This window comes from Dinoponera quadriceps, unplaced genomic scaffold (genome assembly GCF_001313825.1).
Source record: "Dinoponera quadriceps isolate SergipeBrazil2010 unplaced genomic scaffold, ASM131382v1 scaffold1750, whole genome shotgun sequence".
NCBI classification, from domain to species: Eukaryota; Metazoa; Arthropoda; class Insecta; order Hymenoptera; family Formicidae; genus Dinoponera; species Dinoponera quadriceps.
The window spans coordinates 1083417-1110982 of NW_014556445.1; the positions used below are offsets into that span (position 1 = coordinate 1083417).

Consider the following 27566-nt stretch of genomic DNA (forward strand, 5'->3'; position numbering starts at 1 on the left):
TCCGTCGTGACGCTTCTTTTTATCCGCGATAATGCCTATCGACCTTCGTTTCCAGGAGCTATCTTCTCCTCGATACTTAGCGAATCCTTTAATTACTCGGTGACATTTCGATAACCTAGATCGGAGGCAGTAAGCGGTAAAATTATAACACAAGTTAATAATATAAAATAATAATAAATTAAATTATTAATAATGCCAATATAATATCGACAACGGTATGAAGGAAAATCACGTCTAAAGCTTACCATAAAAGCGATCATTTCCTTTCAAGTGTCTCGTCACGTGTTTCTTGACGTAACCGGGCGCGATCGCGTCGTTTACATATCGTGCAATTTACAGGATCTCGTTTCTCCCTCGTTCTTCCTGCGTCCTCTCGCTTACTGTGCACTTTTATCGACGCACCTCGAGACCTGCAGGTTGATAATAATCCACTCGTTGGCGCCGTTGCTGATTAACGACACCCACACGCTTTCCTCATCTGTCTCCTCGTCTCGTTCCTGCTTTTCTCCCCTACTCCTCTTACCGTTCGATAAATAGGTACTAGCTGTTCGGCAAATAACGGTGTACAACCGTTATTCCCTCACGTTTGTTATTCGCAATTAGAGGAACAAGCTGAATAATGAGCGTCGCCAGGTCGTCGTCGAAATTTGTTCCTTCGTAACGCGCTATTTTGGTCGTGCTTTACATTCGAATTTCCATGAAGAATTCTCCGACGAAAAAACCTTTACAGCAAAATATATACATATTATTAAGTATATAGGGATATATAAAATATATTATAATCGAAAGAGAGGGACATAATTCAGTCGCGAGAAAAAGGGAGGAAGAAAAAGCGCTATCCGACGTCGATATAATCCGTTTATTTTCTGGTCGCGTCGCGTGATGTCCGTAAAGAACACGAGCGGGTGGGCGTAGGACATCGGCTGGCTGTGATTAAAAGAGGCTATATCGCTCGGCCCGCCTTTTCATATTGTAATTCGTCGCGCGACGATCGCGTATCGCACGACTAAAAAAGCCCTGTTCTTTTTTTCTGTTTCAGGTGAGTGAAACCTACGATTTCCATTTGAATCGCGGGTAGACTGGATCACCGCCATTTTTCTCAGGAATCCTTTGTGCCGCGAGTTCTGTCGTCTGGGTTTGTACAAAACACGTATTTACTCGCGAAGGATCGCCGGCTGACCCTTGCGCGCGCGTTGCGGATTGATTTTCCACGACGCCGATAATGAATCTCCCCGAAAGCTGCTTTAGAACGGAATAATTGAGAGGACAATTAAATAATTTTACGCAAATAAAATTGACAAATATTTTTTGATCACGAGATTTGCGGAGGAGAAGTACGAAATTCGTCTTGCTTGCGATCGGCATGTTTTTCGCACGCTCAAGGAAGAATTTTGTTTACCTACGTTTACGTGAGAGTCACTGAACCGCCGTTTGCCGTGTTGTCTGGTCATTGTAACGGTGCAGCGATCCCTAGTGCTGTCATGTATGCACAATAACGACAGGACAAGACGGGCATTCGACTCTCGCGACGCTCGCAAAGTCGCGATGACTCACGACGATGCACTTCGCATGCATCCGCGCCCCTTCGCGAGTACACTCGATGCGTTTTGCCTCGACGTTGTCGTTCATGAATGTTTCTTTTTGCATCTTGTGTCTCGAATCGATTGCTTTCACTTAAGACTCCCCATCGAACGCAAGTCTAATTTTCCACATAAATTTTGGAAAATACGACTTTCGCAAATCAAAGTACGAGAAAATCTCACGATAAAAGGAAGAGAAAATAGAAAAATATTCCACATTGATTGAAACTAGAATCCTAGATATGAATACACGGAAAAAATGCTGTTATATCAGTAACATTTTCCACAGCGGCGTAATTGGAATAAATCTTATTGAATGGCAAATATCACTATACCATTTTTTTTTCAATAATTAAAGTATTCATTTCAATAATATCGCTATTGAATTAAAAAAATTTACTACAATTACGTGTATTGTTGAAAATATTTATTCAACAATTTTTTCCGTGTAGAGAAACGACATTAGGCAGGATCGGTTTAATTGGCTATTTAAGTCACATGACCCGAGTACCATATTTTCTCTGAATTATACTGTTTTTGTTATAATTTTAGTATATCATGATTTAAAAAATCTTCTTTTAACGTATTAGTTTTGGTCCCGAGATTTGCGAAGGAAAAGTACGAAATTCGTCCGAGTTATAATGACTGGCAACAAAGTATGGAAAAAATATTCTTGCTTAGACTAATTATTGAAGTTACCTTCTTCCTTGCAACTTAAATTTCTTACCCATTTTCCTTCTCTCATTTTTTTCACGCTTGCTCCAAATATCATCGTAGAAATAGACTTTCGACATATATCGAGCAACTATCCATATATCGAACTCAATGTTGCTTCTCTATATCTAGGACTAACTGAAGCGCGTTGAAACCTTTTGCATCTACAATTTTTCGAATTTCTTTGGTAGTCTAAGGGTGAATAGCCTTTTCTTGTACGCATCGTCGCCAAAACACGCGAATAGATACGCACAGTCTACTGATCCAGAGGTAAGGCAGGGATCGCAGGGACCCCCTCTTCTCTCGGGGGGCCCGAGCATGCTCGCACGGCTGGAATTCCTTCGTGACTCATCGGCATTCGCTGAGGGGCCCTGGCGGCCCCGCTATGGGAACTGTGCCCCGTGTCTCGTTCGCGTTTCCACGCACGAATGTCGCGTGAGTCACCGACCGAATTTCGGTGCCTCTTCGATCTCGCCTTTCAACCTGCTCTTCTCTCCCCGTGCCCTTCCGACGGCAAACCTCTTTTGGAAGCCGAGATGCATCAGATCGACGAAGAGAACCTTCTCGCACGTAGCTGGAAAGGCGGCTCTTGTTATCTCTTGCTTCTTTTTTTACATCGACGCGTGACGTGTCTTTCAACGTTATCGCGGAATCCCGAAAATATCTTCAACACGTTTGCTCAAGTAATCCCGGAACTAACCACTCTTATCGCCGGATTATTTTTACGCCGATCGTGTGAACACATTTTCGAGATGTCTCTCAAAAATTGCGGAACATTCTCGCTCCCCGCGGGAATTAATCTCTCGTGCGGTCGCGTTTCGTCTCGTTAATTGCGCGTCCGCGTCCCTCTTTCCTCTGAAGCTGGTGGTGACCGCGCGAGGTGATCGACCCTTTCGCCGAGCTCGCGGCATAAGGATGTCGAGTGACCGCACGCATTGCGTGCTCTTGATAACGCACAATGCGATATAGGCACGCGCCTCTCGGTATCGTAACGGGCGACCTTGAACTTCCTGCTCGAATGATTCACGAGTCTTTCATTCATTCGCTCGGTCATTCAAGTTCGCCGATCGCATCGAACGATTTAACGCGCGCCGAGGAAAAATGGAGCGTACTCCGAAATAGACCTTTCTTCAGCTCTCGGCGCATCCCGATGTTCGAGTATCGTCATGAAATTTTTGCAACGCACTCGCGGCATCTAAAACAAACCTTCGTATACGCGTTGGATGAAATGTATTCGATTACTTAAGGAAACGAGACAGCTTATCCTAAACTTGAAACATCAACCAATCCAGCGCTCGAACCCACCGTAATGACTCACTCTGTTCACGTATTCAAAAGAATGCTGTGAATCTCCGTGATTCGTAATCAGACGCGATTGACAGATTGTATAATTAGTTCGATGCGCGAATCGCGATTATTTCTGCGACCGGTTCGCCGATAATAAATATTTAACGGATAATTTCGCCGCGGCCGTGACATAACGTGTATTTTCAGCATTTGCATAATAGTCGCGATTGCGATGCGAATTTTTCGCATGGCAGATAACAGAAGGAGAGGAAGGGGAGACACGCCTATCGAGATGAATCACTTATCTCTTCTACGCGCTTGCCTCCTCGAGTATGCGAAGATATGCCGGAGGTATCGTTGTGACTCATCGACCTGACAACTCGTACGATCACCTGCGTGCAGATATGAACCTGTTAAATTGACGTTCCGAATTTGCTCGAAAATATTCGTAGCAGACACTGAAGAATGTATCACATTGTTCCACGATAATTCTAGCAATTATTAATGCTGTCGAGGTAGTTTTAATTTTTATCGTAATTTTTAATTTAATAGTTTTAACCCTTTCGGTACTACTGCCGCCTATTGGCGGCGGCCAATGAAACGTTCTCTTGGTACTACCGTCGTCTATTGGCGGCATCCACGAAACGTTCTCTGGGTACTTTACGCTGCCGTAAAGTGCAACCACTTTTGTGGAAAACTTCCTCATACCACGAATGTATAACCGCGGCCAGCTCCTCCGTACCGAAAGGGTTTTTAAACTACTATTTTAAATATCTAAATCCTATCGAGATTTTCAATGCTAATAGAGAAATAGAAAAATAATGTAAATATTACAGATACAGAAAGTTTATTCTGTTTATTCATTAGTCATATTGTTTATCGAGGTTAAGAAGAAGGGTTAAATGTTAAATAGAAATATTGAGGTAATTTGATATTAAATAATTCTCGAACAAGACTTCTTTAAGCTTTGTTATGAAAGAAAAAAAACGGCGGTAAATACACATTTTTAGCATCAGCGTAGGATAATAGCCTAATCCGATCTTTCAACTTCGACAGAATTTGCATTTCTAATGTAAAACCAAAGTTTCGACTTCGGGCTATCGCCTGGAAATTCGAACAACGGTAATTAAGTTTGTTTAGCGGCTTAGGACAGCGGGATAATTAATGAAAACTGTCTAATGACTCACCCACGTTCACCGTTGCTCGCGACATTCGTTTAAGTCGCGCTAACGAGCTTCGTGCGAAGACAGATCATCTTTTTCCACGTAAGGACCGCCCGCGCCCCGTCGTAAATCGCGCCGCGAACGAAAATATTATTCGCCTTCTCATACGCGCGCGTCTGCCTTATCGCCGTCTCGAAGAAAACCACGTGCATAAGTGCCACCGATAAGAACCGTGAATCATAGTGCGAGCTTCACAACGAGATAGAGTTACGTGTGAGAGACTTGTTACGAGAGATTCGCCTCGCATCGTTACGTCGTTCCTCGATTACACATATCGTCGACCCGAGGAATCATTCCCGCGAAAGAATGTCCGCATTAAAGAGAATACTTTCATTCTTACTGCGCATTCATGCGGTGCTGCGCGAATAGTTTTTGCACGGTCGTTTTCGCGCAGGTCAGGAACAACCGCCGCCATCAGACTCGTCGAGCGGTAACTCGAGTTCAGTTGCAGCGCCCGTTGTACCGTCGCGACCAGTCGATTGAAGTGCATCTCGATTTAGACACGTCGAGAGCAACGTGCAGCCAGGAAGTTGATGCGCTTTCAAGTCGGCGTACAGACGCGCGCGATGGTTAAATTAAACTTTCAAGAGAGGCCTCGATGCGCGTCCCGTGTAAATATATCGACGCACGATTATTGCGCATCCGTTCGCTTGTTTCCTCTCTGAAAGAAACACTCAAATCGAGCAACCCGTTGGAGGTAACAATGTAGCGAGCAAGTATGATTTAATGCAGATATAGTTGTCTAACTCGGATCTTTATTTATCGCTTATTTATCGCTGACGAAAAAAGAAAACGATCGTTGCGTCTTTGCAACCCAGAAGCTGAGAGAACAATAAGTGTATCTGTAAAATAGAGAGTTTAATTTAAGACGGGACTTTATACATTTTCGAACTAATCTTTGGATAGATTTATCGTTTTTTCAATAAAATATCGGTTCCCATAGGAATAATAAGGATAATTTATTAAGGAATTAAAAAAGAAAACACACATCCGTCCTCTGTTCGCGAATAAAGTAAAATGTATTTTCGCTACGAGCGCGCGCGCGCGTGCACAATCTACGCATGGCTGGCGTATCGTGTATCGTTGATAATTATCCGGCCGAGAATGGAAATTCTCGGGGCGATAAACGCTTCGACGATGGAAAAAGGAAAACCAGGTACATCCCCGTCTCACAGAACATCCCGAGTTATGCCTGGCATTCTAATAGAGCAGGATCTTCAGATCGGCGGGAAAGAGAGGATAGAGGGGAAGTTCGACGCACCGGATGCTATGTGAAACATTCGGAGCGGTCGGAACCAAAGCGGCCGTACTGAGTTGATATCTCTAAAGTTCTTTAAACTTCCACTTTGCTTTCTCTCTCTTTCTCTCTCGTGCGCGGATATTTATGCTTCTGCCATATTTCGTTAAATTTGACCTGTAACCTTCGATTGTTATCGTTTCCCGTGACGGAATTTTAAAATATTCGTATAGTCAGTTTTATCGGTGCATCAATTATGGCGATTAACAGAGAGAAAAAAATAAGTTATAATATATAATCTATGTAATATATTCATCTTTTAATTATCTTGATTGAAGTTAACTTAGAATTTTCCGATAAGTCGTTGTATCGATTTTTGAAAGCACGAGCTACGAATTTATTTGCGAAATGACTTAGGAACATTGTGGGATTATTTTGAGCATACATGTGTATCAACGAGACCTCACTTTAGATTTTCCAACTTACTAAGATATATTGGTTATTCTTGATCCAAGAAATCGACACATCAGACCCGGGGCTGACTAGGGTAAGTCAATATTTCACAGAAATCGCGAGCGTTCGAACTCTATCTCGCGGATGAGTCGATTCTATTTTTGAGAAACCCACTTTCGCTTTCGCTCATCCGCCCGTTGTGACGCTCGATCGTCTTCGCTCTGATATTGCCGGACGAAAAGCTCTCCCCGATAGCGGCAATGTTCTTCGTTGAGTAACGTAATGCGGCTTACGACTTCCAACGTCGCATTGAAAAAAACGTGACATCCTTGACTCGAAAGTGAATCACTAGACCGTGTTGTGGAAGTCGTCACTCTCAATCGTCCTTCTTTCGAGTCCAAGTTCAGGGTTTTGGCTACGTTTCTTCCTGAATGTACATGTCTCCGAAATTCATGCGAATACGCTGAAATTATCAAGATCAAATCCATGATCATCAAACTTATAACATACAGATTAGGACCAATAAATATGACTGCAAAAATTTCCACGTACATCTTCGAAATTTTAACGCGACGCTTGCATACGTGATTTGAATGACAATCGTTAGCGCGGTTACATCACCGATGATGCATCTCGTTGCATCGTACGTCCCCGTTTTCCCGCAGGCCGTCTGTCCAATTCAGCGACGCGATCCACGTGGACGCACGGTCACGATTACATCATCGTCGAATGAATGGACCAGTGGCTACTCGTCGCGGTAACACCGGCTAATAAGAGGAAACGATCACGAATCGCGCGAGTCGCGCGTCGTGCCGATGATGACGCTTTATATGGCGAGATGTTACATCCCGCTATCGGCGCAGACCGCCGTATCGATTACGTCGCCCAACGGGGACACGTAAATGCGCAAACAAGTGACATGTTAATTCCACGATTCCAAGTATTGTATGATTAACGAAACTTCCGGCTGCTCGCATTTAACGATGCCGTATCGGGAATTGCAAAAACCGTCTCGAAAAATTCGAGAGAAATATACAGAAAAGGATTGCGAGTATAAAATAAAATCAGTAGAATCTAATGTGTATATGTGCGTGATTATATGTGTGAGGGTGGGTGAGTGGGTGCATATGATTTTATACATGCGCGTGTGTGGGTGTATGTGTAGGTGTGTGTGCGCGTGTATGTGAAAATAATATAATAGAAACAAAGATACTCACGTCGTAAATCATGTGAAAATTTCGGGAAGCTTTAACGGCAGAGTATTTCGTACGAGTAAATAAATAAGATATTTATTGAACGGTATTTGTTGGAGGAAAATATTTGTGTCTCTTTGTAAAAAAGATATAAGTCCCATTTTCGGCCCTTATTGACATGGTTTAAGATGCGCTGGTTATTCGGGAAGCTTCTTCGAAACAGCTACGCGCGTTTGTCGATATTTACACACCGCATACCTCACCCGAGAATATATCGTCACTCTTTTCTCGCCCCACTTCACCTGCACGCGCGAGTGAATCATCGCATGTACGACTCTCTAAACAAGCCTGTTACCAGCACCTATTACCTGCCATTAGAAGGGCCACCCCTTCATTCAATGGTGTCTATTCGAGAAGATTCACGATCCCATCAAGATGCCAATACGATGACGCGATCACAACAATGGTCTCGTTTATTTTTTTCGGAGCTCGAACGAGAGTGAGCTCTTGAAAGATCGATCTGATTTGATTTATAATACATGAACATTCTCCCCAGATAGTTGTTATTTCAACCATTCTTGCGTCCCAACCCTTCGAATTCGTGTGGCTTTTTTTCCGGTTAAAATTTCTTTGATTTCTCAAAAAAATTTTTATCTAAAAAGATTTAAAGTGTTTCTCTACCAATATCTCTTCGTAGAATTTATCACTACTTCCGCCTCGGATGACCTAAGGCGATAGTTTGCCCTCTCTTCCTCCCTTCTTTTTTCCTTCCGACTACCTCAGTCATCTTCCTGCAGTTCGTAAAGACCAACTGATACCGCCGACCACCACCACCATCTCTACTTCCACCTCCACGAGCGCCACTGCCGCCGTAACGACAACGGCTCGTCTTCCTCGTCATCATTGTAAGGTCGCAATCGTCAGTAGACGCGCCGACTCCGTTAACAGCGGACGTGAATCATCGGGCTGTGTCGATGATTCGATATCGGGGAGATCGCACCGGATTGTGAGTTCGCGCAGTGAATGACGTCGTTTCTTCACAAAATTGTTTTCTGTCGAAGCAAGAAGTGTAATATAACTTATCCCGTCACACCTAGGATCACGAGGCAAAATTGCCATATCGTATGGTACCGCGTTAAAAAAAATACACACACATATATATAAGATATACAATAGACAATAAGAGACAAATTCTATATTGTGGTTAGGATTAATTAAAACTGACCGGTATTGATTAATATTAATAAACATTGATAATAGCATCTTTCAAAATCGTCGCAATATTGAACGATTGCAGAGTCACTTCGTTGGGGCATTTCGCCTCGCGTGGCGGAATAATCGCGCAAAACTTGACGTCTCATTGTCCCTGGAAAGGAAAAACAGCAGGCAGGAATCCGAGACTCGTGGAGGAAAACGCGTCCGCGACGCACGTGCACCTTCGTGCACGCGTCTCACTTATAGCGCCGATCGTACGTGACTTCCTTGCGGAAATAAAGCAGACGTTTCGATTTCCGTTTTGACTGCGTCAAGTTCCGGTTCTTAAAAATTTATAACGACTGAAAAATTTTTGATATCTGTTTTAGTTTATATATGCAACGGAATAGTTCTTATATATATTTCTTCATATATATTTCTTTTTTTTATTATATATACACATATTTCTTGACAAATTATATCAACATGAATATCATAACGTGAAATTGCAAAACGAGTCACGGCGGATTATCGCGTATGGCGACTAGATCAAATTCTTCGAATTGCTTGGGAAAATGTCTGCCACATAACGTTTACTCACATTGTGGGAATTCCTCGTTCGTAAACAGATGCTATTTGAACAGCTGTTTGCACTGAGTTATCGTTGCGCCAAAATTCGAATGTCGAATTCACCACGATAGTATTGTTCATCGCGAAGCGCATTGACTCTCTGTTTTTCTAGTTGTGTCAAATTTCTTTCCATTTGAAAATTGATTTTGCGGGATATAAGTAACGTAAAAAGCCTCGTTATATTTGTTACTTTCCGTTGCAGGATCGAGATGTAGGATCGGGGCACCGGAACTTACTCGCGATAATGACTCTTATCGGCAATTATATGCCATTATTTTCCGCGCCGATAAAACACCGCCGATACCATTCTAGCTATTGAGATACGTCGGACGGTTTGTCTCATCAGAGACTTCAGCGCGAAATTACGGAGGATCGAGTACATCAGGTTAGATCGATAAGGTGAACTATGAGACACCTTATCGCCGTTCGCTTCGCGCTGTGTCAATAAATTACAGTCGCGATATCACACGTGAAGGATCGTTCAGTATTAATCTCCTCGTCGCAGGGAACGTGTCTCGTGCTTGCTCTTTGCGTGTTTCATTTTATTTCTTCGTATTTTATGAGATTTTATTGCTTAAGCGTTATTATATAATTTTGTTTCACTTTGTAACAGAAACCTTCTGCCACTTTGTGACAGAAAGAGAAGTCATGGTCGTTTAAATAGACTTTGACGGTGAATAAGGCATCGAATATCCACATAAATAAATTCATTCAAGTTCGATAAGAGCGAATGTGAACAATTGCGACGTCCGTAAGAAGAGTGTTAATTGTTGTCGCCATCACGAACTTATTCGAGTGGGTATTCCCCTGCAAATTACGGTCAAACGATTCATGAATGAGCGTCGACAGGGGATTGAACATGCTGCACAAGCATGGAAGCAGGTCGCATCACGGCTCCATGTACAAGGGCAGAGGTGCATTTCTAAAATCCGTAAGTTCAGTATCCACTATAGTTGAACTCTTAAATGCATAGTGTTGCAAATTTGCAACATATTTATTTTTCCTCTTTGTCGAGATCAAAGGCACGCTTAAACGTGGAAGACCAAATTCTTCCTTAGAACGAAATATACAATCCAAAAGGCACAAAAGCAATGCTTAACATATGCCTCAGATTTTTTAAAATATTTTTCTCATTTTCTGGAACTGCCTATGAACCTAAAAAAAATTCATGCATTTAAGGGCTAAAAGAAACCGCTTTTTTTCCATTTTTACTCGGAAAGAAATCGAAAAAATCCATGGAAAAACTGAGATAACGTAACCATATTTTCCATTCATTCGCGGAAAGAAACCGAAAAAAGATCACGGAAAAATTGAAAGAAGGATTTTTCCAAACCTTTAAAACTATAAAAATATCCACAGTTTGAAACGGTTAAATTTGCTCTTTTACCATATCGTACGTCCTTTTCTTTCCTTGCTGCTCATGCACCGTTTGAGCACCGCTGTCGCCGATGCAGTTTACGTTGTAATCCCAACGTCACACGGCGACGCGTACTTATGCGTCACCGCGCGCACGTTAGGATCGCAAACGAGATTCGCGCCTCGTGATATCTGTCGGACGATCATGCCGTGCGAGTCTCCGCGCCACGTCACGATCTGTTACATTAGCGAGCGAGACGTGTGACATCATCGTGCTAAAACGACAGACGATGTCACATCCGATGTATCGACCTTCTCCGACGTGTCTGTCGGGGGATCAAACTCCCCCGACAGCGGCCGGCCAACACGTGCACGCGCCGCGTGCACGTGCGCTTCGCGAGCAAGCGAGACTGGGTCAGGTCCTCTCCGCGCGATGACTAATCGTTGTTGATTGTTGTGATGACTACCGACTTCGGCATGCTCGCGGAATCGCGACTCGAATCCGACGTATCAATGCCTGATTTCCGTGTCTCACGGATCACCTATGGAAACGGAGATCCTTACGAGTGGATCTCCATAAACCATTCAGATCGATAGATGGAATGTAGATGTCCGTTCTCGCGTAACGAGAAAATCCCGTAGATCGTTACGCTGGGAACTCTCGTGATGAATAAATTAGAATGACTCATGTCGCGCGGCGTATTGCGCGTCGTGCCGTTGCGATTTGAACGTTGGAATGTCTTGCTATGACGAACGCGACGAAAATATATATTGGGAAGATTTATCTTCGTGATATTTCTGAAAAGGTTGCGACCTCTGAAAAATGCGGAGAAATTGTTCGTCTCATGAGTCATGATTACATAATTCAAGTTAATTTTCAAGTAACAATTTTTAAATAATTTACGCGCCTCGAAAAATTCTTTCCTTCGATTTGTTTCACAAAGCATTCTTGTGCATCATCGTTCGGAATGTCCGTGTATCGCGCGCTTCTCGAGCCGGTAATAGCCCACTTATCGCGCGCGGAGTGCCGTTATCAACCGGCATGATTAAATCGCGCAAGGACATTTCTCAGCGCGGAAGTGTCGAATATAAATATACTCGAATCGCTATTTTCTGCCGCGACGTCGTCTATTCGCCGAAATTTCTTTCTTATCATATAATCATTAACGATTCATTTAATCGCTCACTCACAAAAAGGAGAGAAAAAGAAATAAATTCCGTGCGTATCGTCCTTCGTAAATGCGCGATTGTATCACCGATATTTTGGAGGAATTTCAATTAGTCATCCGCGCTTCTTGACTCATCTCGATTAAATTCGAGAAGATCTTCTCATTGAATTGATTTTGATCAATTTGTCAAACTTTCCCGCCCGATTCGAATAATTTGTCAAACCTTCTCGTCCACTTTTCCCTCAATGTTTATTGGGGACGAGGAACGTTCTTCGTTTCTTAATAGGAGAAATCAAAGAGATATAAGAATTCTTCAAATGAACGAAAGTCCTCTAAAATATTACAAAGATATTCATAATCTCATGAGACAGTTATTTCTCACGAAGATAAGAACGTTGACTTGTAGATATATTTATATCTTTAATGATATAGAATCTCGTCTTATAGATGATTTTGTCGTAATAACATGTTTTGGAATTAATCGCGTGATTTTTGAGCTCTTATCGTTCTTTATTTTTAGACTTACGACGAATAATGAGGAGATTTAATTTTATCTTCGAACCTTTAAAAGAGACAGGACATAAGTGAAACGATATATGCGACGATGGATCAATATAAAATCTTGTTTTTCCTTATTCACGACAAGGAAGAATTCAGTTTTACGGAATATCAAGTGTCACGTTTCTAACACGTTCACGGAACTTAGAAACTCCGAGACTCCCGTTTTCTTTCGAGGCGTGTCGCACATCGAGGTAATGCGACGTCCACGACACGTCCAGGAATTCCCACCGTGGGATTATTCTACCAGCTGGCCTCCTTTATGCACGCATAACCGGTGAAACGTGTGCGTGGAAACACATTCTTACTTCGCGTCTCGCACAAGGCGCCTTTGTTTGAGGCGTTGCGGGTACCTATATATCGCACGTACCGGCGGGATTTCCCCGTCCGTTTTCGCGTTTATTTTATAAATATTCACGCCGAACGAGTGATATCTTCGGTCTGGCGGCGATCGGTTCTAAAAGTATCGGAGAAGTGAATACATCGTACGAGACGAGCGAAATATTAATCCAACGACGGGCCTCTCTCACCTGTCTTACAGCCCGTTTCACATTCAAGATGCTTTTGATCTTTTTGCACGAGTTTCTTCTCAATAAATTAAACTCACTTCGCGATTTATAGTTTTTACACACATATATCTCGTCAGCGCTCCTGTACGAGCCATTACTTGTGAAAGGATTAAGGCCACCACTGATGGCGTGAATGCGACTTTATGCGCCCGTATGAAAGAGACGACGACGTCTTCGAATTGCCTCTTTGTGTCTGGCAAGAGCCGAGACGCCTATAGCTGGTCTGCCAATACGCTCGCACCGCGATAGATCGCTCCGAGGCAAACGGAGAAATCGATTGCCGCGATATTCTGCTCTCCGTTTCGCGATTTTCTTCGTTACCGGAAATTTACCACATCATCGAGAAGTTTCAAGGGAAATGTAGAAAAATTTAATTGCACTTGATGTTAAAGATCGATCGAAGTAAAAGCGGCAACCGTAACCATATAGTTTCCAGTCAGAATAACGACATGGTAAAATGAGAACTTTTGCGAGAGCTTCCGTTCCCCGTTCAAGCGAAATTTGCGATTTCGTTCCGCCAGTATCTTTAATTCCCAATATTTTTATCGTATCGCGATCGTTTCTCGGGAGTACCGACGATTGCTCAATCGTAACCGCTACCGGCTAACAAGAGGATAACGAGCCGATCTCGAGCGAGCAATGCCGTTCTAAATGTTATTGCCAGGCAGGAAAAAGCCACTCGCGATACTATTTACGGCCGTCGTAAATCAAACGGCGCCGAAGAGCGCGCGTGGCCGCCGCGAAGCGACGACGAGAGGCGCAGATACATACCTATGTGTTCGTTCACTCGCTAAACCCATCGAGACGGTCTCGCGCCTATTTATTCGACGAGCCAGCCGGCAAACCCTGAAACTTCGGCCAGAGGTCCTCGAGATTCCAAGATTGCGAATCGAAGCCGCGTACTGTGATTCGCAAAATGCAAAATTCGCGATGGAATTCTCGGCGAACCGAGAAATCGAATTCTATTTTAAAATATTTATTAGAATATAATCTCTCTCTTCCTTTAACAAAATAATATTTATAGCTACAATTTTAAGATAGTCCAAACTTACATATATGCCATTTGTAATGTATGCGATAATCATGTGCGCCTCGTTAACGCAACTTCAACGTTTTTGGAAAACGCGCCTTCTCGTTGGCGCGTTTTCCAAAATCAAAGACCCGTAACTTTCTCCCTCACGTATATCGCACTACGACGGGGTTTCCGGTTTCGCGACGCCCGAGGACACCCGGTATACTTTCGCCGAAATTCCGCGACGAGTTCGCCGCGACTGCGAGTTTTCTCGCGCGCACCTCGCCAGACTGCATTCCTCTCTTTGTGTCCCTCTTTTCCCAGCAGACAGTCTGGGAGCGCGTGCCCCACCCCCTCTCTCTCTCTCTCTCTCTTTCTCTCTTTCTCTCTCTATCTATCCCTCTGTCTTGATGCTGATTTATGGCAGTCGAAGTTAACGCAAAGTTGAAGATCGAAATTACGACAAATGCGGCACGGATTCGTCGAAACGGCGAGTTCGCTTCCGATACCACAGCAAACCTGGCCTGAATTCTTCGACCGGTGCTTTATGCCGTGTCCCGAACTGGAGATAAGGGGGATCCGACATTCCTTTCCAGCATAAATCAGTCAAGGGCTGTCGTCTGTGTGTATCGTGTACAGTCCCATTCGAAACGCATCTCAGCGCAATCGCGATCACTATTTATTCCCTTTCCAATCTGAGAAACACGCAACGAAACGTAAATCGAAACGGAATTCTTTTTTAATCAGTGGTGCCTCTTTTTTCTTTCGTTTGTCGGAAAATCTGAAAAATTATCCTTATTTAAACAATTCTTTTTTCCTTCCGATTACTACTCCTTTCTTAATTATTTTCTATAGTCGTAACAGCGAAACAAAATCTATCGCGATGTGTGAAGCTTTACAAAATCTCACGATTCGCTTTCGTGATCAATGAAAAGTGCGGTCTGATAAGATGAATGAAGTGGCGGATTTTTTTTAACCTTCCTTTCACAAGTAGCCTGCTGTAAAGTACTTTGGCAGATGCACTTTCAGTCGGTGAACGAGACAAGACAAGAGAAGCGCAAACTTCTTACATAATGTCGCTGCTACGGCGCTGGTAAAAAGCGTCTCTTCGCCACTGTGTCGTTCGAGGAATCGAGCATTTATCGTTGTCCCACTTGCCGGATCGGGGTTATGCATGCGATTCCTCTTAATCCAGATCGAAAAATCCGTCTTTGCAGAATGTAAGCTTCTCGGAACCGTTTATTTAGAACGTCTCCTTAATTCTCTCGATATCGCTGTATTTTATTTCGTCGTACTTTAGTACGAAACCTTAGATCTCTCATCCACATACGTATTAGATCAACCTCGAAATTAATCACATTTACATTTAATAAGTAACTCAACTGATACTACCGTCATTCATCAAATAAACCTCCGATTGTACCAAGAATTAATATTCCAGACAGAACGTTTAATTCAGTATCAATTTAACGATCCGTTTAATTTCATCGATCCGTCTACTTTCTCTCTCAAGTTTAAAAATACTCCCCTCGATAACATATTTAAGTTTAACTCTCAACCCCCTAAGCGTGAAAATAATCTCGAAAGCCTCCTAAATTCTATCATTTCTCGCGCGTTTCGCGTCCCTTTAAATCACCATCGTCCCTTTAAATGGCTCACGTGCGCGCTGTTCGTAAGTCGCGCGGCGGTAGTGCGCGCGCATCACGTGACTCGAGCACGTGACCACCGGCGCGTCTCGGGTACGCACTGATCGCGCGGCTCTCAGTGCGGCCGCGACCGGCGCGCAGGATGTTTGACGTGTGGGGATTAGATCTGCCGCTCTTTTTGCCAGGCAGCCGGTGCACACGAGTTGACGTGTACTATCCGTTTGCACGACCTCGGCTCCGCCGCGACTCGCCGTCTTCGTCGTCGATTTTGTAACCTGTGTCCGTTCCGTGTCCTCCTGCCCTCGGAACCGCCTGTTCGACCTGTCATCGCTGCAAGGTGGACTACGTGGCGGTCGGCTGAGTGTCAACTGGGTGCGCATTTTATTCTTCTCGCCTTACCTCACCTTACATCTAATCTCACGGGAATATCAGCGAGCTCGGAAGCGTTTTTTGGCGCTCCGAACTCGAAGTGCGAGGAGATTTTGAATTACGACGAAGGGAGTGTCGACTCAGATTGGCTCCAAGTCCTTGTACGAGTCCTCCGTGCCTGGAATGACATGCACAGCCGCGTGCCGCGCTTTCGTGGTGGAGTGTAACGACATCAGGATTGTCCCCGTTTTTTGTTCAATAGTATTTATGGGCCGTCTGTCTTTGTTTGGGGAACAGTATCGACTGGTCGTGAACGACGCACGGTTCGCAAATGCAGCCAGCTTCCGGTTTCCGGCTGATCATTGCGCGAAAACCTAACCTTACTTAACGCAACCTAACCTAATATAATCTGATCGTTCTTCATTGATCTCTTCACAACCGTATCTTTTCAATTATTACGATTTACCGGCGTTTTGTTAATTCTAACTTGTGCGTGCGTGTGATCAAGGAAGAAAACAACACGTTTAAATATTTTTAAATTCGAACGTTATATTTCAGTGGTATTTTTTAAGTTTTATTTTGTTCTTCCCCTTTATATCAGAAAGTTTTAAGATCCTCGATTCGAGGATATGTTATCTGTTTTCGGAGGACATAATCTTTGTTAGTTCCCAATCGTTGTTGACCTTCCCTTCAGTGTCATGTAAACATGGGGCGTTTGCGCTAGGATAACTAGGATCTTATGATCGTACGCTTGAGTGTAAGAAGCGACATTATATCGATTCTTTGTTATTTATCGTTTCTGAATTTGGTTACGCCAAGGAGATATCTTTATGACGAACGTTATCAAGAAAAGAATGCGGAAAGTATCGAAGCCTGCGTTACTCAGCGATGCTGCAACGTCGAATCGCTAGATTCTCTCTGCCGGAGACCAAGCAAATCAGTCGAACGATACCAAGGATTGTGTACGCGGGAACGATCGATGCCGGATATTGCGCGTCGTCGTGTACGCGCCCGAGTTAGTTGCGCCCACGCCTATGCAAATCCCGCAGAATTATCGAAAGAGCACAACGATGGAATGCAACGCGCGTATCGCCCATCCACGCGTCTCGCGATAGTTGCACTTGTCCCGATTATGTGCAGTTGCGTTTCACGCGGTGTAGCATCGATTTGACACCCAACGGCGCAACAGCTGACGCAACACGCCCGTACATTTTGATGCACTTGACGTCCCGCGACTGTCTCGCTCGCAATCTCGCGCGAGAACCGTATAATAAATTAAATTCAAAAGAGCGACTCGCTCAGTGTGCGTTTCGATGCATTTAGTTTAGATAAAATCGCACCAAGAGTTAACTTTCCTGTTCTCCATTCATCCCTCTCAGATATTAGAATATTTTATTATTCTCATTTATTATCCTTACTCTTGTAGTATAATTTTCTAAAGATCATCCTTGAGACGTGCGTGACATGACGTGACGTGCGCGAACAACACCCGGCAGTTGTGCCGATCTTTCGGATGGCCTCAAACATTTCCGCCAGCGAGCTTAGTATTCCACGTGGACGAGGAATCGGTGCAGAGTCGCGACTGGAAAGCTTGATCGTTAACCCGATAAACGGGTCGTTTCGCGAGTTCCAGATCCGGGTTCATTTCGCGCGATGAACTTTTTTTTATTAACGAACGCACGCGCGCGCGTGGGCTCGCTTTGCATATTCCGCTCGTTTACGGGTGCAGCGCGCGAGCACGCGTTTCGCAGTCCAATCGTTCGTATCGTAGCTATGAGCGCCGCTATGAGATCTTACCGGCTTCGCGTTTTGGCTCTTGCCAAACTCGAATTGCCTATCATTTCCCCAATGCTTATTATTAGGCCCTTGCACTCGGCGAATCTACGCGACAATTCGACGACGATGTACGGACTTAATTAGCGCGCATTTTATCATCGGAAAAAAACAAAATATTTTCGCACTAAATCTCTCTCTTTAACTAATAATTCCTTTATCTTGCACGTTAACTTAAACATTTACATTTTCATTTATAGTTTAATCTTTTATATATATATACACACACACACATATTGCTCTATTTATATATATATATATATATATATATATGTATATATAATGTAAATTTATATTTATAGCTTATTTTCTTGCGGTTTTGTTTCTCCGTATTTCGGAATTATCATCTTGTTTAATATGATTTTTAATTTAATTGAAAATAATGTAATTTCTTTTTGATTCCATCATGTATTTTATTTGTCCGTAGAGGGCTTTCCTTAATATGAAATAAACACTATTTTCTTTCTACCTATCTATCTATTTTGCGCGATCTTATTAACGATGCCGCTGATCTCGTTACAGATGTCTGAGTTCCCAGTAGAGGGCGAGAACGGGGACATGCAGACCGTCATGGAGAATTTCCAGAAGAAGAACAACCTGGTGACCGGCAGGGCACATGTCAGCCATCATCCGCAGGTCACTACGTCGTCGCAGGTGATTATCTTCGCTCCTTCTCTCTTTCTCCCCTGTCTCTTTCTCTTGTCGGTTGTCAAATATTTGCGCAGACGCTGCGAAAACGTCGCGATTCTGCGAAAAAAGGAAAAAATATACCGACGTCAGGTGTATTTCCGCACACGAGGCTCATATTTCTTTCGAATATCTTCCGCTAATTAACACGTACCGTAACAACGCTTTTAACGGTCTCCCGCTAGGTTTTAAAGTAAAAACGACTTTTTACGAGTTTGCGAATTATCGTTTCTCGCATCGTTCCAGCGAAATCTTGAAAATTAAAACGGGAAAATTAATTAAACTCGCGCGAGTAAGTTTTATTTCGTCGCGTCGTCACCGATCCAGCGTTAAAACACGAAATGTGTCGCGATATTTGCCTGGCCCCGTCGCTTCAAAGAAAATACACGATCATCACCTTTCTCGCGAGTATTTCTTCTAATCTCGAAGATTAACTCGGCCTTTAATCTGCGCCGAGCTCTGCGTCAGCGACGTCGCTAGAAACACGATTTTAGGTGCCGCGACGCCTCCGACGCCCACATCCGAGACAGATTTCCTGAAAGCGCTCGCGACACGGAAATTTCGAATTATTCACCCGTCGTGATAATGTCGATGATCATCTGTGCTACAACTGCCGAAAATAAATTGCCGTCATCACGCACGCTTCCAAGCACAAACCAATCGACTTCGCGCAGTTTTTTTTCCTTGTCGTAACTCGCAAAATACCCATTCCCGGGAATTCGTGATTCTCGATATCCGAATTATCGATGAAAACACACTGAAAAAAATATTTAAAAATTTATTTGTAAGGTATATTTCACAGAAATGAATCTTGTTTCTGCGAAATAAATCTTATGTCCCCTTCTGTAAATAAATTTTTAAGTACTTTTCTCTTAGTGCACTGAGAAAAAGAAATTGAAATTGAAGTAAATGTTTCTTGATGAATGATATTTTCTTCGATATTTATTAGTTAGAAAAAAAATTTGACCGTGATGACGAAATATATATTTTTGTGAAATATACTTAAGTTTTCTTATTAATTGGTTTATTTATTACTATGAATAAAATTTTATTTTGCCGTATTTAAATGTTTATTTCTGTGAAATAAACCTTATATTTCAGAAATAAATTTCTAAGACTTTTTTTCATAGTGTGTGCACCGATAAAAGTACTTAAAAATTTATTTGTGAGATTTAAGACATATCTCAGAAATAAACTTTGTTTCTGTGAAATAAGCCTGATATTTCTTTCATAAAAAATTGTGTAAGTACTTTTTCTCAGTGTATAAAAGTTGCGAAAAAGGTGCGAAATGCTTTGTTAAATTTATCTTCTTCGTTGAACTCGAATCGAACTCGAAAGTCAGACGAGTGTATTTAATACGTAAAGTACATTCTGCACTTAAACGCGGCTGTTCGATTTGAGTCCGATGGTCGGTACGCGACACGTGCCGCACGTCCAACGTTGAAGTGGCTACCCACTCGTCGGTCCATCTCCAATCATCGAGCAATCAGCGGCGCCGACGACGACGATCGTTCGCTCGCTCGATCGTATTTTACGCAACTTGTTGACCGCCCACGTATGTTTTTTTTTTTCCCGCTGCAGGCTGGCTTCGCGCAATCGACGTGAACCTTGGTACCGTGTTTCAAGGTCCCTTGTCCCACCTCCTTTTCCTGCCTTTCTTTCGAGAGAACGTTGCCTCTTTCTAAATTTATCCGGGCCCTTTTGGTACACGCAGACTTGGCGTCATGTCGCATCCCGCCTCTTGCTGATGACTCTTGGCCAACCGCCAGCTGTCATTGCTACGCTATATTACTCGTACGAATGCTGTTTACCTTCTTCCCTTTAAGTCTTCCCAAACGGCTTTCTCTCTTTTCCCGAAGAATCGTGCATTCGAAGCGTGTCTTCGAATTGTACAAATCATTTACTCGACTTCCTCGCAACGGGAAGTGACTTTAGTAAAAAGAAGTTCCTTATAGTGAAACGAATTCGAACGAGAACTCGTACGAAATATACTCGTCTCTGTTTGCACACTCATATGTATAGTAAACTACACGCGTCTATATAAATACAATTTCGAGTATTCAACGGTGAGGTGGAACGATGAAGAGAAAGATATAGGTAGGACCGGGGGGGCGACGGAGGGAGCGAGTGAGTCATCTCACGTGGATCTTAAATAGAACGAAAACGGCTCTTGACTCGGCAGATGCTGACGACGAACCAGAGCCAGAGCAGCAGTAGCACCAGCACCAGCAGCAGCAGCTCAAGCAGGGTGGCCAAGTCCTCGCAGAGGATCCTCACATCGTCCTCATCGAGTGAGATGAAAGCGAGCTCGATGAAGAGCGACCTGACGGAACTCAAGCGCGGCATCTCGGAGATGAAGAACATATCCACCAACTTCTCGCAGCGATTGCGCAACAGCATGGAGAACCTCGTAGACAGGTTGGTCGCAGTAGAAATCAGATTCTCGTACGAAAAAATAGAGTGGTTCATCAGAGCGTTGGACGTACAAAGGAGTGTTTACAGTGGCGATACAACGTTTCAAAAGTGAGTGTGATACCGAGAGACGGAGATGCGGCGGTGTCGCGCGCGGGCGTTTCAAGAAAACGTGTGATGCGCGCGTTTCATGAGTTTCTCTCGTGGAAACGATTAGTTTACGGTTACTTTTGGAGCGTTTTCCGAGAGAGAACTCCGAGGCGTTCGAGTCGATCGTGAGTATTTTCGCGTAAGCGTTAATCGTGACTTTTCTCGAGACTGTCGGATTATGCTTAACGCGTTGCCTCGTTTCGCGAAGAGATGTTCCCGACGTGATTATCTTGCTGGAATCACCGCTCACGGGTTCTCCCGTTGAACTTTCCAGAGACGGCAACGGACCGGAGGAGACCGATCTGACGGAACCGCTGGTGACGTTTCCAGATCCAGACACGCCGCCGCCCGTAAGCGACGCTGTCGCGTTGGCAGGCGGTTCCCCGTCACAATTGGGCACGCTGAATTCTCTGAACAATCTTCACGGCATGAGCCCGCCGATCAGCATGTCGAACATATCGAACATGGCGAATTTACCCGCCGGTCAAGAAACCATGAAGTTCGAGCAGAAGAAGATGACCAGCGCTTCTAAGACGAAGGTAATATTTCTCACAACGCATCTGACGTTTCCGCACAAAAGAGTCATCATCTTTATTATGTCAAGAGTTATTTAATTTTTCATCTTATTTAAAAGTAAATTTTATCAGTCGCCAACACATACGCATTATCAATTGGAACAGATTATTTTTACTTATTATTAATCCGAGTTAAAACGGAACTCGCGTCGTAATAAGAATCAAGCGTGAACGCTTCAACCGGGAACTTGCCGATCGAATCGCGTCCGATGCGTCCGACGACAATGTTAGACGCGCAAAGCAGAGCTGCGCAATGTTTGCCCGAGGTGCGGCTTCCTCCAGGTAGTCTAGGTCAAGGCCTGCGACTCTGCCTCTAGGTAAAGCATTACGCGCAAGAAAACGTCAGACCTATGCTCGATGTCGGAACATATCACGGCGTTAGAAACGATTTCTCTCCGTCCTTCGGATTTTGAAGAATGATCGATCCTTTCGCGAGGACGCTGAATCTCGCGAAAAACATTCGAAGATCCGTTCGTGTTCTCACAACGTACGACGAATGTCGTCGTGTCTCTTATCTCGTTTTGCATCTAATCATCGATCTGTTTGCATTAGGTGGTCACGGATGGATTCAGCGCCGAGAAGGCGACAGCGAACAGTGCCGAGATGAGGGCCCTCCAAGCCGGCGATGTGTCATACAAAGAGCAGAGCGCCGCGACAGCGGCGAGGGCGCGCGTCGAGCTCGACGGCGTCTCCGCGGAGAAGAGCGTCGCTTCCGCGAGGGTAAGTGACGACGTTTTGAGTAAATAGAAATCTGTGACGGAATAATCCGCAGCGAATCCTGTGTGGAGAAACTGTCCTTTTCCGATGCAGCGGGATTAACGAATAGCGTGGTACAGTACTCGATAAAGAACTTTCGGCAGCTGTACTTATACGGAGCGGCAAATAACATGAGAAAAATAAGACTGGCACGTGCGAAAGAGGCGGTTTTGCGAAACAAAGTGAAAAGTAACGAAATTATAAGATCGGCATCGCGCGAGTCACACGCCAGCAATTAAAGACTCGCGCGTTCCTGTGCAAACGATGCGCGCGTTAAAAAGCCGGCGCGAACGCGTGGGTGGACAAAGGAGAATCCTCCAAGGCTCCCCGAGACGCTTCGAGGCGAGCCTGACCTTTCTCGTTTAGGTGACAAAAGGATCGGGCGAGAAGCCTGTCTTTCTCTCTCTCTCTCTCTCTCTCTCTCTGGGTGCGGCGATTCGCACGCGGAATAGTTTGGCACGAGGCTTGCGACGGAAACCGCGCGCGAATAAAGCGCGCGCGGGTCGTTGACACGCGCGTCGCGTTTTCCTCGACGCGCGTGTTTCCCTGCGCCGTGCGTCGAGAATCAGCTGCGAGCCGACCGCGAATAACCCGCTGCGGGACCGGTTCCGACGAAAAGGTCGAGTAAGGGTCGATTAAATCTGGAACGTATGAGGTCTCCTTGGACGACGTCTGCGGGGAAGTGCGATCGAGGAAATGAAGCGGGCGAGAGCAATAAGTGATTCGCGGGAAGGAGAGGCGTTCATTCGCGTCGCGATTAGGCTATAAACGCGCGGAAACTGGAGCGGAGCTCGCGCCGGAGATACCGCGCGATTCGGCTATCGCGGTTCAAGCTCTCCCGCGAGTATTTACGGTGGACGTGTCGTCTAAATTTAGGGCGAATGCGAATTCAGCTAGGTCGGCTACGTAGCTCTTGAGTCAGCGCGTGCGGATAGCATTTTTGAATGCGAGCCAATGATTCCTCCTCATCGGAGCGCGCGCACAGCGTCTCGATTACGAGATTACTCTCGAACTTTCCGTCTCTCGATCGCGTACATGATGATGCGCGTACATACGCGCGTGCGCTCTTCTCTTTTGCGAAATCGCCTTGACTGATAGTCAAGGTTGAGATTACGCTCGCTGCTCGGACACACGCGCGGCGAAAGCGCGAGAACGCCGCGCGAATACGACGCGCCTCGCGTTGCATTTTCCGAACGCGACTTCACCGGACGGTGCGAAGCGTGCTTCAATCCTCGAGATCCGCGTTAGATCAGCCAACCTTGTTACTTTATAAAAACAACGTCTTCTTCGCTTCAGTCTGATTAGATAAGTGCTCTCTCGGCCTTCGCGTTGCTCCGCAAAAAGTAGTCAATCTTCCGGACGCGCCGTTTCCTCCTTGATGGCGCGTTCGCGTGACTCGCGTGGGCCACGGCGACAAAGTTCTCCTCAGCCAGCTCGGAAGGATGTTAAATCTTCGTGCTCCCCGAGCACTAGAAGGTGCTCGCTCGCTCGCTCGCACGTGCGTGCGGTTCGCGAAACGCTTGCGTGCCGTTTCGTTCGTGGGTGTGTTGGTCATTATTTTGACGAGCGCGCACGTTATCCTTGACCCCACGTGTCGGCCTTGCGCCCTCGTGTATCAAACTTTACCGTTGCGATGGAATTTCTCATCGTGCCGAAGTCACTTCGGCGCGTCGGTTTGGCCGGAAATCCTTCAGCACGCTAATAGTGTACGCGTTCGTGAGCCAAGAGCAACTTTTCAAGCCGCGTTGCCTCGCTCGGAGCCGCGACTTATCGAGTTGCGCGATACGCACGTATGACCGTGTATGCATGCGCTTGTGATAAGTGCATTCCGATGCACTTATCTGCACGTTTCCCAGCTCGCTCGATAGATGTCACCGGATTTCGGTAGGACGATGCTGTCGTCGACGGAGTAACGACGAATGCCGCGAAGTCGATGAGTAAAATCGTTTTCGGTAGTCGCGTTGCGGCTAAGATCGCGGCAACCGATCTCGAAATTGGTGCATACGGTCGCCGGCAGAAAGATTGCGGCGTTGTTTAATTTTACGAGTTTCAGAACGAGTTTCGGAACGGGTGAAAATCCGGGTCCGACCGTTTTGCTGATCTTTGTTTGACCGCGGCACATCGTAGAGAAATATATTGCAATATTTTTATTATATATTAGTAAACAATCGGGATTCGCGCGATTTTTACTTTGAAACGGTTGACTCTAAGATCGGCACATTGCTTAGCTCGTGATATTCAGCATGATCAATAAATAGAATGCATGTACTGTCGGCGTCATGCACACAGAGTAAAAGGTTTCTTTAGATTTAATATTTCTATTTATTCAACTAAAATTTATTTCATAGAAACAACATATACGAAATATTATTTGTTTCAGTAAAAATTGCATTGTCTCATTCAAGGAAAATCTATTATTTAAAAGAAAGAACGCTATTATTTGACATAATATCTTTTAACCAAATAAAATATTATTTCATCACAATAAATATGTAAAATAAAACAAATAATTTCTTTATAAGAAAATTATCTTTCATTTTAAACAAATCTTTTGTTTAAAATAAAGATACGTATTCGTTGAAAAGTCTAACAATCGTATTTATTAATCGAAACATTAATTTCTTTAAAACATGCCAATGATGAAATTAGTTTGGATGAGTTCAAATTTATTCAATTTGTAAAAATCCTTTTCTCAGTGCATGCTGTATCATTTTTTAGATTGAGAATTGCACAATTTTCAGCCTTATATACTTTTATACACATATAAGATCGAAACCATTGTAATTAGAGTCATTACAAACCTATCATTATAATTAGCGTCAGTTATGCGATTTTCAACCTTATATATTACACAGCATTATACAGCTGAAATTCATGTAATTTTCCGTCTTGAGAATAGTATAACATACATGACGCCGGCTGTACAAGATTACATGCAACGACTATAGATTTATACACATAGACTTAGCACTTAGCACAAGAGGCTGCATGCCCTGATTAGAGAGAGAAGTAGCATATATCACAGGCAATCCATCTTTTTCAAGCTTCATTCTTAAATCTCCACTTTTCTTTATGTACGACGAGGATAGCATGCCTGCGGACAGTGGAAGGGCAATACAGCTATTCTTCGGTCTTATCTTGCGAGCTGTCATAAAAAGCCAATCTGTGGACCATACTCTGAACTCTCTTTTAAAAGTGCCTCTAAAAGTGGCTTAGGATCACCTAATTGACTGAGAAACCACATTTAAGACACTTTTATCGATAAAAATGAGTTCAAAATATGGACCTAAATATATAAGTCTATGACAAGGCCTTCCATATTGATCCGTTTGAATATTACGAACCGAGTAAGGACATCGATAACTTCAGTCTCCCCTTTGTTGTTTGTCTTTCTAAATTCGAAGTAAATATCGTCGAAATTGCGTTACCGTCACCACTATGTCGAGAAAATAACGTTCCTCTTCTCTACTCGACAAACACAACAGAAGTCTGACTACGTCAGCGAAGTATGTACTGTATTGCATTCTTTTCCGCGAAATTTACCACCCTCCGTTTCCATGACGAACGGGAGGGTAGTCACGGGAACAGCCAAGGCAAAGGCGATTCGACCGAGCGCAACCCTCGGGTCGATAAGCCGCCACCACCCTCTTCGAGGACGATCAGTTGGTGCGCGACGTTGCTTGTTGTCGGTTGGTCAGTTGGTTCGCGTGTTGAGGTTACATGGGACATCAATTGTCGAAATTGACGCGGACCTTTTTCCCGAGATGCCGTGACCGTCACCCTCGTTATACCCGAATCTACGGTATTTCGCAGATGGTACGATTCGATGCCTCGAGAATTCATCATCGAATGGACGATAAGCGTACACGGATAAATCAATTCCGTTGGTCTAATTGAATTTTCCGTTGACTGGGGACCAGGCGAAAACTCGACTGTAGAAATAGAAAGATTTCTATACGAGGTTTCTATTCAATCAATTGCTCTCGGTTGTCTCAAACGAAGTTTTAGTACAGCTTGATATGTTTACACGAATGTTTTCAATCCATTCAATCTATAGTATGGGGTGAGCCACCAAGGAGTGGAGGTGTCCCATTTGTAGAAAAGGATACACGTGTTCTGGATATATCTTTCTCTTTATCATAGTCGTATGTACAAAAGAGACAGATATTCCTCCAACTTATCTATTCTTTTCTCCTGTGGATTGTAGATATTTTAGTTTAGTACAGGGAAGGCTCACTTTAGTATACTGCAGAACTGAATGTCTCAATCGCGGTAACAGAAATATCGTTTCTTGTTATCGAGTTTTCATCTGATCCCTATTTATTTGCAGAAACTGAGTTTTTTCTGTGTAAAACGGACAACTTCGCGTTATTCTTTCTCACTGAGAAGTTGTGAAACGAAGAACTCGCTTCTTCGATATTCGTGCTATACGGGGTCGTCTGTCCTTCCTCGTTGAGAGATTTCTTATGAATCACCGATTTTTTGGCCAGTCTTACTGCTCTCAAATGATAGTTCCTGGTGTCTTAAGCAGGGTATACATCTCGAGGAGCAACAAGGATGTTAATAATAGGACCAGCGTGCATTTTGTCAGCGACTGCCAGTTATTGTTATTGTCTAGTTTGCGCGTTGTCAGCCGCTCATTCAACACCTCGACGTGACGCGATGCGACGCAATGCGACGAGACGTGAGATCATCGTTCAGATTTCGGTAAGAGGGTGAGCTGTGCCAGGAGACGACGACGCTGAGGAGTGGACTAGGTGTCGCCGATACCTGGCTAGAACCGAAATAGAGCACTCGCAGTTAGCTAAGTAAATTGCCGGCCGCAACCGACCGCGACGTTCTTCAAGGACGCATGTCGCGAGAGACACGCAAAGGCCGCGGCAGATTTTCCCGAAAAAGATAGATACGGGCACCGTCGAAACTGGAGACCGATACAAGCTGACGCTGATAAGAGCTTGATAAG

At 44.2% G+C, this 27566-nt stretch overlaps 1 protein-coding gene across 8 annotated transcripts in view; it reads left to right on the top strand.

Annotated features, from left to right (window-relative positions):
• The window catches only part of LOC106747447 (sterile alpha and TIR motif-containing protein 1), an 84259-nt gene that overhangs the window by 45734 nt on the left and 10959 nt on the right, over positions 1 to 27566 (top strand). For 5 of the 8 annotated variants that reach the window (XM_014624964.1, XM_014624963.1, XM_014624966.1 and 2 more), the window contains 4 exons: positions 18546 to 18677; positions 20893 to 21128; positions 21547 to 21811; positions 22400 to 22567. In XM_014624964.1, the coding sequence (XP_014480450.1) occupies positions 18546 to 18677; positions 20893 to 21128; positions 21547 to 21811; positions 22400 to 22567 (801 nt within the window). Of the gene's footprint in view, positions 1 to 10304; positions 10443 to 15951; positions 16194 to 18545; positions 18678 to 20892; positions 21129 to 21546; positions 21812 to 22399; positions 22568 to 27566 lie in introns of those variants that run through there. The other 3 variants (XM_014624961.1, XM_014624965.1, XM_014624960.1) reach the window with 3 other exon arrangements.